This window comes from Acipenser ruthenus, chromosome 7 (genome assembly GCF_902713425.1).
Source record: "Acipenser ruthenus chromosome 7, fAciRut3.2 maternal haplotype, whole genome shotgun sequence".
NCBI lineage: Eukaryota > Metazoa > Chordata > Actinopteri > Acipenseriformes > Acipenseridae > Acipenser > Acipenser ruthenus.
This window is the reverse complement of record NC_081195.1, coordinates 11,024,901-11,043,473: the sequence shown is the minus strand read 5'-3', so window position 1 is coordinate 11,043,473 and position 18,573 is coordinate 11,024,901. Positions and strand designations below refer to the sequence as shown.

At 37.8% G+C, this 18,573-nt stretch overlaps 1 protein-coding gene across 4 annotated transcripts in view; it reads right to left on the bottom strand.

Annotated features, from left to right (window-relative positions):
- LOC117415756 (vinculin-like) overlaps positions 1-16,136 on the bottom strand; it is a 35,087-nt gene extending 18,951 nt beyond the window's left edge. Inside the window, exons 1-6 of one of the 4 annotated variants that reach the window (XM_034026522.3) lie at positions 15,716-16,136; positions 6,609-6,679; positions 3,865-4,015; positions 2,856-2,964; positions 2,340-2,462; positions 1,940-2,100 (exon numbers count right to left, since the gene is read on the bottom strand). In XM_034026522.3, coding sequence (XP_033882413.1) covers positions 1,940-2,100; positions 2,340-2,462; positions 2,856-2,964; positions 3,865-4,015; positions 6,609-6,679; positions 15,716-15,883 — 783 coding nt within the window. In that variant the 5' untranslated portion in view covers positions 15,884-16,136. The remainder of the gene's footprint in view (positions 1-1,939; positions 2,101-2,339; positions 2,463-2,855; positions 2,965-3,864; positions 4,016-6,608; positions 6,680-15,715) is intronic. The other 3 variants (XM_059026340.1, XM_034026523.3, XM_059026342.1) reach the window with 3 other exon arrangements.
- Between the last annotated feature and the right edge of the window lie 2,437 nt (positions 16,137-18,573).

The window sequence follows — 18,573 nt, the reverse complement described above, 5'->3', positions numbered from 1 at the left end:
TACATTTGTACAATGTTTTACAATAAAAAAAATGACTATCAAGAACCTGACAATAGAATGCTGAAAGAAACTAGAGCATCTGTAACAAGCTACGGCCCCATGTCTCTACACTGGAGTCTTGCCTGTTCTGTGAAGCTAAGCAATGTTGGTCCTGATCAGTATTTGGATGAAAAGATTCCCTCAAAAAAATTCCTCCTTTATAATTGTGTATTATAAACTGGATAAGATATATGGATATACCTGCATGTTAATAAAAATATTAATACTTAAGGCGCAGAAACACATTTAGATAAAAACTACAGATTGTTTTTTATTTTTCAAAATGGTTGTGTAACACTTTAGTTTTACGAAGATTACTTTTAGAATGCTATAAAAAGCATAGACTATAACCCACGTCCTCTCTACACAGCAACACATTCAGATAGGGAAGTAAGGGTTAAGAGTATGAATTAACATCCAACGGTCTCTGTGTGACTTAGCTGTTAAAGTGGCATGTCCTTTTTTGGTAAAAAGTTAGTTCTGGTTTGGCTTAGTCATGCTTCCTTCAGCTGTCATATTTTCCGATCTAATATTGATCAAATTGGTTTGTTACGTATTTATGTTGGCACATTTATTTTTATGTTGTACTGATGCATCACAATTGAAGCACAAGTGAGGTTGCATGCAGCCAATAGGTAGTGAACTGCCGAAGACCACTCACAAGGCACTACATTGGCTAAACTCCGAGTGCTCATATCTAAATCGACTAGGCGAAGTACAATTTATACAAGTACAATATACAGTCTGATGATGCATTCATGTATGTTTGGACTGTAATAATAGCCCAAGCAGGAGAAATTGGAAATCAGAGGAGTTACACTCTAGAAAATAAACTCCCTCCTCAGCGTCTGCATGTGACTTATATAGGAAATGAATCTCTGTGTAGAAGTGTGAATGTTGGACAGGCACAGTTCAACTTGTGGGTTATCTCCAGTGTAGTTAAGGGGAGTGACGAACAGTCTGACTCTCAACTCGTGATTTGTAGTAAAATATTGCTGAGTAAAACTGAACTCCTCCTACCTCCTTTCAGGTTAGCCCTTTGACTTTAGAGATCAATATAATGAATTAAGAAAGAAAAAACTCAGACATTCAGACCACATGACATTCAGACAGCATAACTGTGTTACATAAGAATACAAAGAGGTAAGGCAACACTTTCTGAAGCTGTATCTCACCATCACAATCTCTGACACATTGATTTGTTTTCTTCATTTCAAAATACAGCATCATCATTATATTCATAATGCTGCAGTGAACCTTGGGGTAAAAGTCATTACTCATCCACACAGCCTAGGTAATTAATACTAACAGCACACACAAAAGCAACTGCATGGCACACAATTGTCTGCACACTGCACACAGATATAGTAGACATGCTGCAGCATGAGAAGACGAAAGGGAGAAAAGGTAGGCTTACCTTCTACAGGGGAGAAAAGGATGGAAAAGAAAAGAAAGAACAAAAAATAGATGTTCAACTAGTTACAAAAACAAAAAGGTGGCAAAGAAAAGGTATATTTGGTGTATAGCTAAAAAAGAAGTGACATGAGAAAAGGCACAAATATATTTCATGCTAAGCAGGAAAAGGAAAACGTATGGCTATCTATACTCCTAAACGACTGGATGCCTAGTTCATCCCAATTATAATTCCTCAATACAGGAAGGTAGACACGCTGTGCTTTTACAATAGCCCTTACTACCTAACCAAATAAAAATTACAACATGTAGCAAACAATAAGATAATGTTGTTGACCCTCTGAGGCTACAAGACAAAGACACCCTCTTGCTCATTCTTAGGAGTGGATGTTTATTCTGATGTTGCAGTCTCATTGGAGAGCAGGGAGAGAAACAGTTTGAAATACTGATGTGTTTTAAATATGGGCTCCTCAGTGGAAGAACCTACTTTGTTAGCCCAGGCATCTTCATCCCAGGAGGTGAGCTGCAGCACGCGGATGATCTCATTGATTTCAGTGCTCATCTTCTCCACAGTGAAGTTGCGGTTCTTCAGAGCCTCCTCAACCCCCTGGCTTTTGGAACTTTTCGTTGTCACAAAGATTTTAATAGCTGTGAAAGTCGAAGCAATAATGAAAACAGGTTTAATTGTATTTTGTTTCTATTAAAAAGGTGCAGCACTTTATAAATCATGTTCAATTTCATAATAAAATACGACTTGGTATCTGTTTCAATCTGTGCAGTCAGGTTGATCCAAAAATCTTGTTGATTGCCCAATTTGTATGAGTAGCAGTTCTTGGAATGAAATGTTTCAGACTGGAATTGACTTGCGGAGGGGGCTGCTCAGTCACCTGAGATTAGCACTGGCAGGAGCTCTTTCACAGTGTTCATGGAGTTCACCAGCATCACTCGGTGTTCCTGATGGGTGAGCTCCTGCTGGCGCTCGTCAATCATCTTTGCCATTTTTGTCATTCCTGGAGAGAAAAAAAAGCTCATTCTTAGGAGTGATGTATATTCATGGTCAACACTGGAATTACTGAGAAACCTGTGGTATAACAAAACACATAGCATGATTCATCTCTTCTCTATCATTTTTCTTAATTTCATCTTTCTCCCTATTCCACATTCTTATTGCCAACCATATCAATAAAGTAAAAGGAAAGCAAGAATAGAAGCTAGCTCATCGAATACATGAAGAAGAAAACCAGTGATGTTGTATAATACATTCTTTCTGATCACCAGCAAATATCTGCTGATTAAACTGAAACATCTCCTTGCCAGCTTAGTTTAGAAAGCAGAATATATTTATCTAAAATATTCAAATGTCAGTTCTAGCTATTAAGACAGGCAGTGGAAGAAACTCTCACCTGGTCCCAGGTTTTTAGTGTATGTTACTAAATCTTCCATGCCCTCCACCACTTCAGCCACAGTTAGGTATTCCAGAATGCCTTTGCAGACACGAATGATTTTTCGCACCTACAGAACCCAATCATGTAATGAAAACAGCCATCACAACAGAAGACAGCAAGGTAAACATTTGTTTTTAAGTATAGTGAACCTATTTAAAAAAGGTACATTTTTAAAGATATATAGCAATGATTTGGTAGAGTTAACTTGGAGAAAATTGATCAAATTAATATTTATTTACATCAGCTTGTAAACGACATTAAATGAATCATTGCTAAAGCATTTCTGAAAAGTACTTTGTTGAAGCAAAAATTACATACCAGAAATACCCGGTATCATTTTTAATTAACAGTAATATTCTCTTCCCATAAAAAGTGAAAATTAATCAAATTCAGGAACCAATGTTTTTATGACTTAAAAATGCTAAAATCTGTAAATGATTCAAAACGTACCCATTAAACCCACATAGTATTGGCAGTTTTAACAAGATTTACACTGCAGTCTAGCATTTCAACTTCACTCTATTTCCCGTATTTCCTTCTGTCATTATCTGTTATGTATTGAGGCATAGGTGACATTCACCTGGCAATTGAATAGGAGTTGATATATTCACATGAGTACAGGCAACCATTTGCTCCCAGAAATTGAACTCTAATGAAATCTAGCTTCACATGTATTTAATTCTAAAGGTGCATCAGCCTTCACCCACTTTTTCCTTTTCAATGTTCATTCACCACAGTGACCACACCATGTTTGGGTTCTATTTGCCACTGACACTGACTCAATACTTTGTTTCCATGTAGGTTTCATCTGTCATTCTGTGGCCTACAGTATAACGTTCGCCTAACTTTTACATGCATACACAACTCGTTTGCCTAACTTTTCTCAAATCAATCTTTCTAAAAAATTCTAATAATTTTGACTGGTTGGAAATATACCATGTTTCATTTTATGGAAAATCGCCTGTACCTCAGCCTCATCGAAAGTCAAAAGCAAGTCTGAAGTCCCTGAGAGAATTCCCCTGGATCCGTCAATGAGGTAATCACGAGCGGGTACAGAGTAGGGATCTGCTTTCAGCATGTGGGCAGCCTGGACCAGCTTAGTACAGGCATTCTCAACCCTGTAAATAGAATGTGTCTTGAACTCCAGTATTGCAACAGAACAATTTAATACATCTGGCTCTAACAGTACACATAAAACAGCACGACACTTTGACTGTGTAGCTTTTTTCAGGAACAGCCGATAAAATATATAAAATAATGTAGTGCATACTGAAAAGGGGGCAAGTAGCCCAAAGATCCATGCCCAGTCTCATTCAATCTCTATGCATTTCAAAAGTACACGCCCAACCAGTTCATGTCTGTTTATTTAATGATTGTTCATCAAGCAGCTAAGGAATTGATTATGTAAGCTGTTTAAATGTTATTTTGACAAATGCATGGTCTTAAATCGTCACAGATGCAAATGCAATGTAAAGGCAATGCACACTTGGTAAGACAAAGGGCTAGGTTTGACTGTGTTCCTTGAATTACTACTCACTTTATTCTGTTACCAAGTAATTAATGTGACAAGTCAGCCCAGGTTGTTTTAACAAGTTGTTGCTGCCCTATGTACTGGCCAGTGGCAACACTGCTGGTGCAGATTTGCAGGTTCGATGTAGACAACAAAATGTGCTAGCTATGAAACCAGTCCATTTTTATCACCATTCAGTAAGCCAGCATGCAAAGTTCAGTTGTACAGAGAAATTGAGGCAGCCTTATTTTAGGATTAGTACCCCTCTAGTCTATGACTGTGGAGTCTCAGAAATATTATTTTCAGAGACGGAGCCAGTCTCTACAGGGCACAGAGTACAAACTGATGGCAGAGCAACAGTGTTAGATGATGCTGCCAAATGTGTCAGCTTAAAGATACGGTACAAACTCAGTATAGTCAACATGTATCTCCCAAAAGCTTTTTTTACGTTCTACAGGCCAGCAGTTATGTCTCCATGTCCCAGTCAGACATCCTGTAAACAAAATTCTGTTCTCCTATGAGAACACAGGTCAGCAGAAAGCCAATACGAGTTCAAGTCGGTGCTGATTAGAAAGAATCAGGGAAAAACCCACCATCAGTCTACCAGATTTTCCCCGATTGAAAAAAAACAAAACTAAAAAAAGTTTTATATATTGAAATTCAAAAAACACATGACTGTTCGTATTTACAGCAAAATGTCCATCTGAAGCTGGTTAGGAAAGCAATTATGAAAAATTGACAATGGATAAATAAAGCCTGTTGTGAGTTAAGTAGTTATTATTATTTGTTTATTTAGCAGACACCTTTATCCAAGGCGACTTACACAGACACTAGGGTGTGTGAACTATGCATCAGCTGCAGAGTCACTTACAACTGCGTCTCAACCGAAAGACAGAGCACAAGGAGGTTAAGTGACTTGCTCAGGGTCACACAATGAGTCAGTGGCTGAGATGGGATTTGAACCGGGGACCTCCTGGTTACAAGCCCTTTTTTTAACCACTGGACCACACAGCCTCCTATAAACGATTTAAACGATATCCAGTTGTATCTAGATGCACCTAATAATGTTGCACGCAAAAAAGTGTGAAAGCTTCATGAGAATTAAACCTGGAACTAATTTCAGTGACTTTTTCATTGTAAAAATGAATAAAGGGATTTTATTTGAACACAAAGTTGCAGTAATCTAACAGTGCAATCAGCTTATATTGACTCAGCCCCACTTACGCAAATAGTTTTTATATAGGACAATTTCATACAGTCCCGCAGCAAGTTCAAACACCTTCTGGAGAAAAACGTAATGTACACACAGTGAACAAGTAATGACTTGGTATTACAGTTCAAAAGGCCTGTATACTCAGACAGGGATTTTCATGTCAAAAACGGTGGTTCCATAAACTAAAGCCATCTGGCAGGAAATATTATGCTAACAAAGCCATAATCTGAATTATCAGGCAGTTCTTATTGTTACATTCAAGGCTCTAGGGGGAACACATTAGCATAGGACCTACCTAAAGTTATTACTAACCCAGTTTATGTGCTGCTAGAAAACACAGTATATAAAGCTACAGCTGTTTGCAATCATCTAAAAGCAACACACACACTTACCAAAGCAGTGCTGAAAGAATGGTGTCAAAGATAGAGAATCCACCAAGCATTAGGTTGGAATAAGTAAATCAATTTAGCAAAAGCTTAAAATACTTTTCAGTGTTAAATCTGCATCACAGAGTGAAGCAGCGGAGCATCAAGTTTGATGGTGAGAAGAGCCTCTACTTGGTTAATTTGGGGATCACAATGCCTTTTACATGAAGAAACATTCACCAAAACAGGCTAAAGGCAATTTTACAACTAAGGAACAACTAATGAATGCAAATGGTAATATAAATCAGTTTGTCCACAGCTATCAACAGTTGCAACATACAGATAACTCCTACCAAATTCTAACACTGCAACAGCTGACTAACAAGCTGCCAAGATAAGTTATGGTACTGAGGAGGCAATTATGTCTTCTGAAATAGACGGAAATATCTTAAGGAGTAAACGAGTAACCTGGGTCGAATTCAAACGAAATCCTTCCTGGGATCAAGAAAGATCTTGTGTGAAGTATATTAAACCATCACTCTGATTACAGAAACCTTTTCAAAGCTAAACTATTCATTGCATATCGAGCTTGAAAGTGTGTTGAAGGATGGTTCAGTACTTACTTAATAAAAGCTGGTGGCATGTCTCTTTTCATGAGCTGGTCCTCTGTTGTTTGAACAGTCTCTTTCCCAACCTGAATAAAAGAAGAAAGTATACAATAAATAAAACTGCAAACAAATTACAATGTAATTACTATGTATTTCAAATGCATATATGGTACACATGGATGTGAATAATTTTCCAGTAGAATAAAACAAAGTAGAGCAAAGGTTAGACAGTCTAATACCACGGAATGGTCACGCTAGCAAATTTGATACTCCTTACTATACAGTTGACTATATTCAAAAGTCAACAGTCTTCTATCTTTATACAGTATCTCGATCAGTGAAAGTAGTTCAGTTCAAGTCACAGTACAATAAAGCTCTGTGCTTACAATTGCAGGTTCTGGGAGCATGCCAATAAACATTAGAGAGGCAATGCACTGGCATTTAAATGTCTTGTATGTCACTGTCAAGTGGAACTAGGATGTACTTACATTTTCGTCTCCTCAATTAGGGTCACCATTGAAAACATGTAATGTGTATACATATTACAATAACCATGTCCCTCTTTCACACTGGTGAACCCAATACCTGCCTGGAGTTTTTACAAATCTCCACACTTTAATATAGCCTCCAATAGACCGGTCACAGCACTGTTATGCCAGTCATTACTATAGCCTGTATCTACCAAGTAGCAAGTTTTAAAAATGTAATTAAATATGTAAGGACTGTGTTACTTCCTTTGAACACAAATTGGTGCGCACTTTTGACAGAGATGAATCTGCCACAGCAGAATTCACACTAGCAATATCCGTCGCCAACTCTCCTCGTCCCCCCCACCCCCCTTCATCCCCAGCATGATAAGTGACCTAGTGCACAGGTCTGCATGTAACCGAGTCCAGGGAAAGGTTGACAACTTGCCTGTTACAAGCAGCTGCATTCCAGAGTTAAAATTAGCGGGAGCACCTGCCGCTGGTGAACACCCTCGAAGGAGGAAGTGAGGCTTAGCCACTGTGGGTTTTCACCGTCAGGCCGACTGCCAGCAACAGAGGCGGCCTTTGTGATGAGCATTGCAAAGTGGGTAGCACCCTGGTTTATACAGCTCTGCTAGACCTGCTGCTATAAAACAAAGCCAGCCAAAGCACACTACCCCATGCAGCATTCTCCATTTACTATTATTCATGGGCAACACATTTACATATGGTGAGTGTTATATTGTGCATAAGCATTTAAGGTAAAAAATAGTTAAACTAAAAAGTTCAAAAACCTTTTATACACATTTCTAGGACACTCTTTAAATGAGGCCTCATTCTCAATGGGTGAATCTCCTGGTTAAATATATACATAAAAAAAGGGTGGGAGTCAACGAGTATGGTGAGGCACTGTCTAATAATAGACCTGCCCCTATCTTTAACACTTCAGTGCCTCAATATCACAAACACTCCTGGCTGGCATAGCACAGAGCATTTTGTAACTAATCTGAACAATTATTTATAGAGGGAGGCGCCATTATTAACCACATGTAGACAGCAGTAATTTTTACTGAACAAGCTTGCAAACCAAGGCCAGCAGCTTTGTTATGATATGTCTACTGTTTTATTAAACACCTTTCTTACACTCCCTGAACTTCAGCGCTTGGCTAAGCTGGGGCCAGAAGTAGTATTTTTCATAACTCACAGAAGGCCCCAGAAATAAATGTGTTTTCTTTCACTCCCTTTAGAAGGGTGCAGAGGCCTTTGTAGCTGTTAAAAGAACACAAGGGTTGTAATAATGGAAATTCTAAACACAATGACAAGAAAGTAAGGCAATAACTTTTCTGAACAAGAGTTGGCAGATTAGTGTACTGAGCCAGAACAGTCACTATTTCCAGTTAACAGCAGACTCCCAAATACAACATATTACAGCATGTATACCAAGAACTATAATGCAGCAATGGAGACATATCATTTAGTTTTCTGTCCCCTATGTGGAAAAGTTTACACTGCCTTCCCAAATGCCAAACAGATTACAGAATGAGCAGCCCATTCTGAACACTGTTGCTATGTCTGTGTAACAGGCGTTGTTTTGCTGAGATTTTTTTCACTATGAGTTTCTGCCATTGCATGACACACTAATTAAAAAAATAGATCAAATATGTTAAGCATTAGCATTAAAAGCATTAGCTACCAATATTGCAAACTGTATCTTGTTAGAGCGAACTTTACAAAAAGGTGGGTTTGATCACTGCTTCTTTCAAAGCACAAAAAATATTTGTTACTACACCCTGTATCAGTGCGGAAGAATGTCTGACTGTCTGCCTGCCACACAACTTAATTTATAGCTGCATAAATTTAATGACAAAAGTGGCTATTTCCAGGTTATTACTCAATGTAACTAAAATATACCATGTTTTTGTACACCACTGTATTGTACAAAAAAAAAATTAATGCAAAATTTAGAACAAAGCCAAATAAAATGTAAATGACAAGCACATTTTTATTTGAAGTCGAACAGATAATTTTAAAAAGACAGAAATGTTCTTCATAAAAAAATGACAGGGAGTCCCGCAAGTTCCTGCTGTTTATCATGGTTTTCATTTTCCCAATGTTTTTTTAATGATAATAAGCACATTCATTGGCATGTGCTGTGGATCATCTGTGACCATATGTTATGGCAAGTTGACAAGTTGACAAGTCTGACATCTAGATTTATCATTTGACTTGGTGCCGTCTCTGCATACAAAATAGTTTTAAAAATATATTTGTGGTGATCGTGCAAGTCTGCAGCAGACCCAAGCTCTTTTCTTCCAGCAGTGAACAAGTAAACATACTAAAAATGATGGAGTTACTCATTCACAGTGCCTGATGTAAATACTCTCTCTGTGCTTGGCTGAAAGAGGATGCTCTGTATAATAGCATTTCTAAAGGTTATATTACACAGGCCAAATGTAAAAGACTCCAAGTGCCTCCCATTTAAGGCAGCTCTTAGAATTAATTTGGAGTCCATAAAAGGTTCTCGCACAGGCAGGATGGAGGATGGGGGGGGGGGGGGGGGGGGGAATCGAGGATCACTTAATACAGTACTTGCTGGTAGTAGGTGCAGAAGAAACGCTGTATTGGGTCATGCGGTGATGGAAGCAGTCATGTCCTGTAACCGTTGAAAATGCAGGCAAGCAAGCTAGTAATTAACACAATAGTTTGCCACAAGGGTAAATGTAGCATTGTTCTGGCAAAGCTACATTTGTATTGCTAACTCTTAACCCCTGTCATTTCATGGTGTTGCTCTTATTTTAATAACATGGATCCTCATGTGCCTTACTTCAAATAGAGCAAAAAGGTAATATCCAATATAATAAGAAATATAGAATAAAGACTTCAGAATTCTGCTTTGGAAAATACAGAAAATACAAAAAATTTTCGTTAATAATTATCAATAATAAAACTGCAAATGGTGCACAACTGGTGCACAATAGTTTCCTAGTGTATCTTAATTTCACGGATTCACTTGAAGCTTTGCCCCTTTGTTATGCATAGTAACACAATGTTGCCCAGCTATGTAGTTTTCACTTCATAGATTGACAGGAGACTCGTTGTCTTGGCATTCTCAACTTGCTTAAATTTTCCCATAGTGATGATTCAATGATCGATTCAAAAAGCATTGGTCACATAGTAAATAAACAAAGCAATCAATTTTAAAAATTATATTTTGCCAATGTAATTGTACGTCTTAATTATAGTATTAATTCTACTATTTAAATCACTGTGCTGCACTGGAATATCCTTAAATAAATATTTATTGAATTTTGGCTACTTATTATTATTATTATTATTATTATTATTATTATTATTATTATTATTATTATTATTATTATAATAAATCAGTCAGAGGGGCTTGGCCCAGCTTGACTAAGGCCTGACTGGAGGCTTAGAATTTTATAGACTAAATAAAAGTAAGTTGATTTTATCAGAGCAGAAGCTGTTCCTCGTGTCCAAAACACTGTGGGTTGCCCCATGAAATGATCAAAGACAAATATATTCTCTGAACGCCCCATGTGCAAACACAGAGAATTTTTTAAAACTGGTAAGAGGTAAAAAAAAAAAAAAAACACACATTAAAAATAATAATAAAACATCAGTCACAGAGACAATTTGTACTGATCGTAGACACACACATGCTGCCTTCACTATAGATTTGTTTTATGGCATTTCTCCAAAGATGAAACAGAGAATGCTTAAAGGGGAATGATACAAGGAACACTTATAGACGGGAGATCCATTTCACACAGCATAGGGCTGAGGCTTCCCACCCGGAAATCAAACTTGGCTGTGGAGACAGACAGACAGACAGACAGACAGGCTGTGTCGCGCTACCCCAGTGCCAGTCTGATGCCGCCCAAGGTTAGTTTATGGTTCAATCTCCATAAAAAGCAAGTGAAGGACCTGAGTTTCCAAACCAAGGCTGTTTATGATGTCACACACGTGCAGGACCCGTTTCCAAACCAAGGCTGTTTATGATGTCACACACGTGCAGGACCCATTTCCAAACCAAGGCTGTTTATGATGTCACACTCGTGCAGGACCCGTTTCCAAACCAATGCTGTGTATGATATCACACTCGTGCAGGACCCGTTTCCAAACCAAGGCTGTTTATGATGTCACACTCGTGCAGGACCCGTTTCCAAACCAAGGCTGTGTATAATGTCACACTCGTGCAGGACCCGTTTCCAAACCAATGCTGTGTATGATATCACACTCGTGCAGGACCCGTTTCCAAACCAAGGCTGTTTATGATGTCACACACGTGCAGGACCCGTTTCCAAACCAAGGCTGTTTATGATGTCACACTCGTGCAGGACCCGTTTCCAAACCAAGGCTGTGTATAATGTCACACTCGTGCAGGACCCGTTTCCAAACCAAGGCTGTTTGTGATGTCTCACTCGTGCAGGACCCGTTTCCAAACCAAGGCTGTTTATTTTTCATTTCAGATGCCGTCATGGCGATATACTATAGACTAGCTGGTCTATCACGGCAGCCAAGGAATAGAACTCAACCTGGCTCCCTGATGACAGTAAAAACGTGATGTCCCCGGAGGGCTTGACACAGATGGAAAGTGCTGCGTTACACACTTACTGAACTACTATACCATTTTCTTCTCAAAACAATTATTTTGAATAAATTAATTGCTGCTGCTGTACCCTTGAGCAAGGTACTTTACCTAGATTGCTCCAGTAAAAACCCAACTGTATAAATGGGTGATTGTATGTAAAAATAATGTGATATCTTGTAACAATTGTAAGTCGCCCTGGATAAGGGCATCTGCTAATAAATAGGTCACAGCCAGCACCTATCAATGTCCACTCCAGGGTTAACAACAAGCATTTCACAGACTCCTCACTGAAGACACAGACCGCAGTATTTTCCTCCACAGTAGGGAATCACTTACCTCATTAATGAGGTAAACACGCCCTGCCTGCTGGCTTCAAATCTAAGTCTGGCTAAGTTCAGATCTGTATGCTCTCAGTAGAGCCGGAAATCTCAATTACCAATTTTAATTGAGTTACTGTTGCTTCTATTAGAAGGAACTAAATACAGGTAACCCTGTTTTCTTACATATAGCCATAAGTTAAATTATTGATCAATTTGAAAATCCATTAAACACTTAGACTGTTGTTGGCTTCTTTACCAAATTCGATCTAAAATCATATTTTGAAAAAACTAAAAACATAGCTTTGTAAACTGGGCCTGGTGATTTACTATTCCCTGTTTATTTTTTGTAGTTTATATTATATTATATTATGCATTGATCCCAATCAAACAGAGGGGGTGTCAAAGTTTATATCTCCAATGTGTGGAGTTTAAAACACAGCAGCACATTCTCAGCTAGTATAACAGCAGTCTTCTTCTCCCTACAAGGTAGTGTTTTAAGTCCACTGTCTCTGCCGGAGGCAGAATATATCCAGGCTGTTTCCTGCTTGCTTCCAGACGGGGCTGATTACATTAACGAAAATCTTCAAATTGAAGCCAACGGACATTACATGATCAGCTGACATACCAGCACTACTTCGAGATGGTTCACATACACTGTGTATGGCTATGTTGTAACGAAATGATTCCCAAAGATAACCAGTTGTGGTTTACTAGTGCAACAGGAAACCCATACAGTTACATCAGAGCCTGGCACTCAACATTTGAAAAGGAAATGCATAACATTCTTACAACTACTCCATACACAGTTTACTAACAAGTGTCTTAACCAACAGCAAATTACAACTGTTGCACTTAAACTGAATACAAAAGTTCATCATTTGTGTTACTGTATCTACGCACTGTGGCAAATGAAGCTAAAAAAAAACCTGGAATACATCAAACTGCTATTCCATGCCAGTCTTACTTCCATACCTGCATTGGATTTACTCACTGCTGTACGGCATCATTGTTTTACCTAAAAACATGATGTCTACAAGTAGTGCCACATCCTTTTTTATGTAGTAGATAAGTGCATTGCACAGATAAGGTTCTACACCCTGTTTCTTCCTTCCCTGGTTGCCAGTAATGACTGCTCACTTGTTACATTCAGATTTGCACCTTGGGACCAGTAAATACAGCAGGATTTAGTACTACAGAATGCACTGTCAGTACTGATTTTGTGTGTAATGGGCAGTGTTCTGAGATGCACGGCTGTCACAGAGTCTGTCGATGAGATGAGGTTAAAAGCTCTATAATCACGAATGCAGATGAATATAAAATTGGCTGCATATACACGTTTTATGTATTTAGTCTTTTTACATCCTTATATAACATTTTGAGGTAGGCTGTGCTAAAACTGCCGCCGTGTTTATCAAACAGACAATCCCCATCCGTTGCCAAATTCCTTCCTGCTGGGGTTTATAAAAGGTCAGTCAAATGCTCCAAAATGAACCCCAACCTCCATCAGTAATCGAATAACTGTTTTTCACAGAAAGAGGACAGGATTACTACTTAGTCTTTCTTAAAATAAATGCATGCAATAAATGCAAGCTTCATCTCCATAAATGGTTTTGTTTTCATGTTTTTTAGGCATGTAAATTAAAACCAAGTATGTTTGTGGGTCCACTCTGTGGTACACTTAATAAACTATGAATTTATGTGTGGTCCTGCTAGTTTAAAATCTGACAGATTCCACTAGTCCTAAATCCAGTTCTAGTTTTCAGAACTTCATTAGGTGTGCTATTTAAATGATTAGAGTTTCTCTTTCAAATAAATTGCTCCTCCCCAATAGCAGCATGGGTAAGCCTGTTTCAGATGAGATATGCTGTGACAAGTCGATGCAGTTCAGACCACACTTGATTGCTCAAATTCCTGGCACCTATTTGTTTTTGTTTTTTCAATAATAAGCCTGCATGAGAGTTCTGAAACCTAGTAATGGGTGAAGGACTAGCAGGAGTTTCTATCTACTGTCTCCTATCCACAGGAAGCAATTCAGAAATTCCCAAATCCTTTAAAAAACACACACCAGTAACCATGGTCACAAGCACATGTTTAATGACGGATTACAGTGTCTATTTTACTAGACGTCTCTTTTTCCAAATGATGTCCTCTGAAGCATCATTAGACACTCATCCACACAACATGCTTTATTGTAAAGCACTTTAAGAAAAAAACTGAGGACTTCACCACATCTGGCCAAAAGCCCAGTCAAACATCTGTTAGACTGCAGTATTATCTCAAAACCTCTTACTAATTATGCTAATTTCATGATCTTCACCTTCAGATTCTACAAAGAATGCCTCTTTGACAAGCGTTATTGTTTCACTGTTTGCATTATTATTATTATTATTATTATTATTATTATTATTATTATTATTATTATTATTATTATTTCACTTGAACTGCTTTTTAGGCCAAACAAAATATGTACTGGAGTGCTTTATTGGAGATGAAAAATTGTATTGAGAAAATTGCACTCCTAAACATAAAACATGTATGTAAGTAAGCTTTTAAATTAAATCTATATGAACCATTAAGCTATTGTTTTTAAATGTATAACCAATAAATATTTTTTAACCGAACTGTAATTGTTAAACTCTACTTAATATATAGTATGTTTGCTACAGTATAAAACCCACGTAGACAATAATCACATTATAATCTACACCAAAAACAAATGACAATAGGGTATTGTTTTTCTAGGAATGGCAAAGTAGTTTTTAATTGACTAATTGCACAAAGAAAAGGCTTTTCCAAGTGTTAGTACTGTACTTAACTTTGTGTTTAATTGAAAACCCCTTCATGTTCTGAAGCGGCATTCTTACGTTGTGTTCTACTCCATCAAAACGATCAGAAGGAGTATCTAAAATCCGTGGCCCTTCACTTGTTTATTCTTGTTTTTCCATATGTCTATAGTCTTGCTTGTCAAGTATTTGTTACTGTGGTACCACTTAAAGAAAGGTTACAAGAGACAGCCACCTCCCAAAAATCCCATGTCTCTGTTTTGGAAAGCAGTACTCGTTTTCTTTTTTCTCTCTGTTGTCTTGCAGATAATTTTTCTTTTACAAAATACAGTATTATGAAATCAATAATAGTAGCCTAATGATCTTTTGTTTTGTTACACTTAAAAAGGGTGCAATCTGTAACTGTTACTTCTTTCCCAGCTGATACATAGTAAACGGTCAAGTTGTATTTGTTACCACAGAAACACACAAAAAAAGATTGCCTGAATTTAATTTATTAAAAAAAAAAAAAAAAAAAAAAAAAAAAAGCATTCCGTGTAAAGCTGTTGGGAAAATAAATAAATAAAGTAAATTGCTGAATGGGCACGGTGCTGTTCACCTACATGTCAAACGTAACTTAAGTATCATCTCAATAACCACACCAAAACAAGAGCAGATTTTCTTTCAGTCTGGCTGACATTACGAATCAATTTAGTACCTGTAGTAAAGCAGCAGCTTAAATTCTAAAAGTTTAATTGGGAACGTCTTCGCTTGTTTAATTGGCCAACCAAAACATATGCACTAATTATGTTCACTATTTATTGAGACAGAGAGTATGGAAAAGAGTTGACAGGGCTAGGGAGTAAGTAGAATGAAATTCGAGGCGTTAATTTTGACTAATCCATGCACTTCGCCTGAATCTCACACTCTTTTGCCCGTTCGACTCCGGACGGGGACTCACCCGGACGAGGTTGCTGACAGCCGCCTGCACTGCAGCTACGGGTGCACTTAGGTCCGGGATCGCTTTACCGTCCACCTCCCCTTCTTCGTGCATTATCACCAAGTGGGATATCTGCTGAGCCACTGGCTCCAGGATACTCTCTATCGTCTTTGTATGGAAAACCGGCATCTTGAAAACTTTAAATTTGCTTCCTAGAAAGAAAAAAAAAACTTTTATGCTGCTTTTACCCTATGTTTTGTTATGTTTAAAGCGGGGAAAAAACGCCTTTCCCAGACAGGTCACTTTAAGATAAAACTACAAGCCTCACTCCCCCTCCAACTAGCAACTGGGAGAGACTCCGCAGCAGCTCCAAACGGTGGTGCAACGAAGCTGTTACCGCAACCCAGCGCCCTCTGGCCAATAGATGGAATAGCGACTGCACGTAGCCCTTACTTTTATTGGTGTATTGCAATGCCATTCATAACAAAGAGACAAACCTACACGGTACCACCTTAATCGTGTTTGTTAGAGAGGCGAGCTCTTCCCAAACTACGTCATGCATTCTGTTGCCCTTACAAGGAGAATGTCGGACCTGGAGTTCAGAACTCAGAATTCCATAGCACTGGAAGGAATGAATTACAGCAAGTTGTGTCAGACGGCAAAAAAGTACTGCATTCCATGTGGCGACCCCAGCAGGATAGCCTAATCAATCTGCAACATAAGCCTCCCAACAGTTTTGGTTTTCAGAATTTTAAAAGCACTGCCTTTCTTTGAATGCTTCTTATTACAATGTACGTGTGAGCATTATGTATTATTTATGTATGTCAAAAGAGCGGCAATATACTTTATACCAATTACTATATGATAATAAAGGATTGTATTGTCAAAATACTTTGGTATAGGTACACGTGATTGAAAGGATATGCCGGTACATTATTTCATCATTGTGATTAGTATTTTTCAATAATATTTAATTATGTTTTCATATGGAATCATTTACACCGATAATTGTTGATAACATATAAATATTTTTGTGGAAAATAAATGAAGGACAGAAACAATGCGCAACAAATACTATTTTCTATAATGATCTGTACTTTGCATTTCTCTGTATTTGCAATGTATCAATGAGCAGCACTTATTTGACCCCCATGCATTAGAACGGTGGTCACAAGGTATAATTTCCACCCTGCCTTGCCTTTAACAGCAGGATCTATAACAGGCTTGTAGACGCTGTGAGTAAGTCGGGAGCACAGTTCTCACACGCTGGAGAATAGTCAGAGTAGATTATCTGATTTAATGCATCACCCCTTTATTGTTGTTGTAACCTAAATACAACCTTATACAGTAGCATTACCTACAAACTATGTAGCTCGCAACAGCGCATTCAGAGGCAGCAGTGCAAGTCATAAAGCAGCATGACATTTCAATAGAGTAGCCAATGTGTTGAAGTGCAGAAGTCTGGATCACCAGGCAAGAAAACACGTCAATACTACTCATCAGTGTCACTGAATTATCATTCCATAATGCACTACGTTTACTTCATCTAGTTTCTTAATGTCCCTTTTGATTTTCCATAGAGCTTTCTGGCTGGCTTCAGGGTTTTTTTTTGTTTAAGAAAGGGTCAAATAAGGTTTCATCTCCCTTTCAAAATTGAAACTCTGAAGCACTATCATGGTACATCTATATCTGCCACTAAGCTGAAGTCAATGTTTGTTTCCCTCAACAGTGTGCCCCATGAATCTCTCAAAATCACTCTGATGAAATAATTTATAGGAAACAAAGCAGGTGGTAGATCTGAAGAGATGGCTGGCAATTAATACTATTAGGGAAATAGACTTTATAATTGGAAATTACATTAAACAAAATGTGACAGTACATATAGGTGATCTTTGACCTTAGTGTAACATCTGGTTGCATATTTGATTGTAAATTACATACGGAAGCATTGGCAACCCCAGATTGATATTATAATTAGATTAAACCAGCAATTACTGACTGGTTTCATGGTGCAGATAAAATGGTGGAAAAACTTACCTACAGAACCATGAAACATACCAATGTTATAAAAAAAATAACACATTTTTTGAGACAACTGAAGAAAATGTTTATTTATGAGCTTTTAAGTAGATTCCTACTGAAAAAGTGCATTTTAAAACATATACAATTTAAAAATAGGCTTCATAAGACCTTGCAAATGACCAGCCATTATGTTAAATCTCAGAAAATAAACACGTGTTATACAGGTCATGTGCACATGTGCACAGCCTCCAGACTGAGCTGTGCCCAGAGCTGGACTTGCAGTGACTCAGGAAAAGAAAAACAGCACTCTATAAAACTCTAAATTAAGGTGGAAACACATTAGGCTTCATTTTCCTGAAGAATGAAAGTATCAGTGTAACACAAACAATGCAATTTAACCAGTATCCTCGAGAGATTTCAAAGCTGCAGCCCACTACCAAATAAGGTAGAGTGACTGTAGAAAGAATCAAGGAAACATAATGTAAATTCCAGAGGGTTCATGAACACAGGGCTAGCACAGATAGTACGGATTACTGTTCAAAACCGTTGTTTAAAAAGAAAAAGGAAAAGAAAAAAAGTTGTATGTAGCTTTTTGTTTACCTTTTTATGTTTTTTTTTAATGGTTATGGAAATAAAGCCTCTTATTTAAGAGAAAAAGGGATACTATCCTATCAAAGGACTGAAAAATGGTGTCAATAAATAATGGTTTATTATTAATTCACCAATACCTGACAAAATAAGCAGAGTGGATACAACAAATATCCCTGTATCGATTATGAACTGGGAATATAATACTAGTACCAGTGTGCCACTGATTACAATAGCACTCTGTGACAGGGTGGCTGAGTCGTGACGTC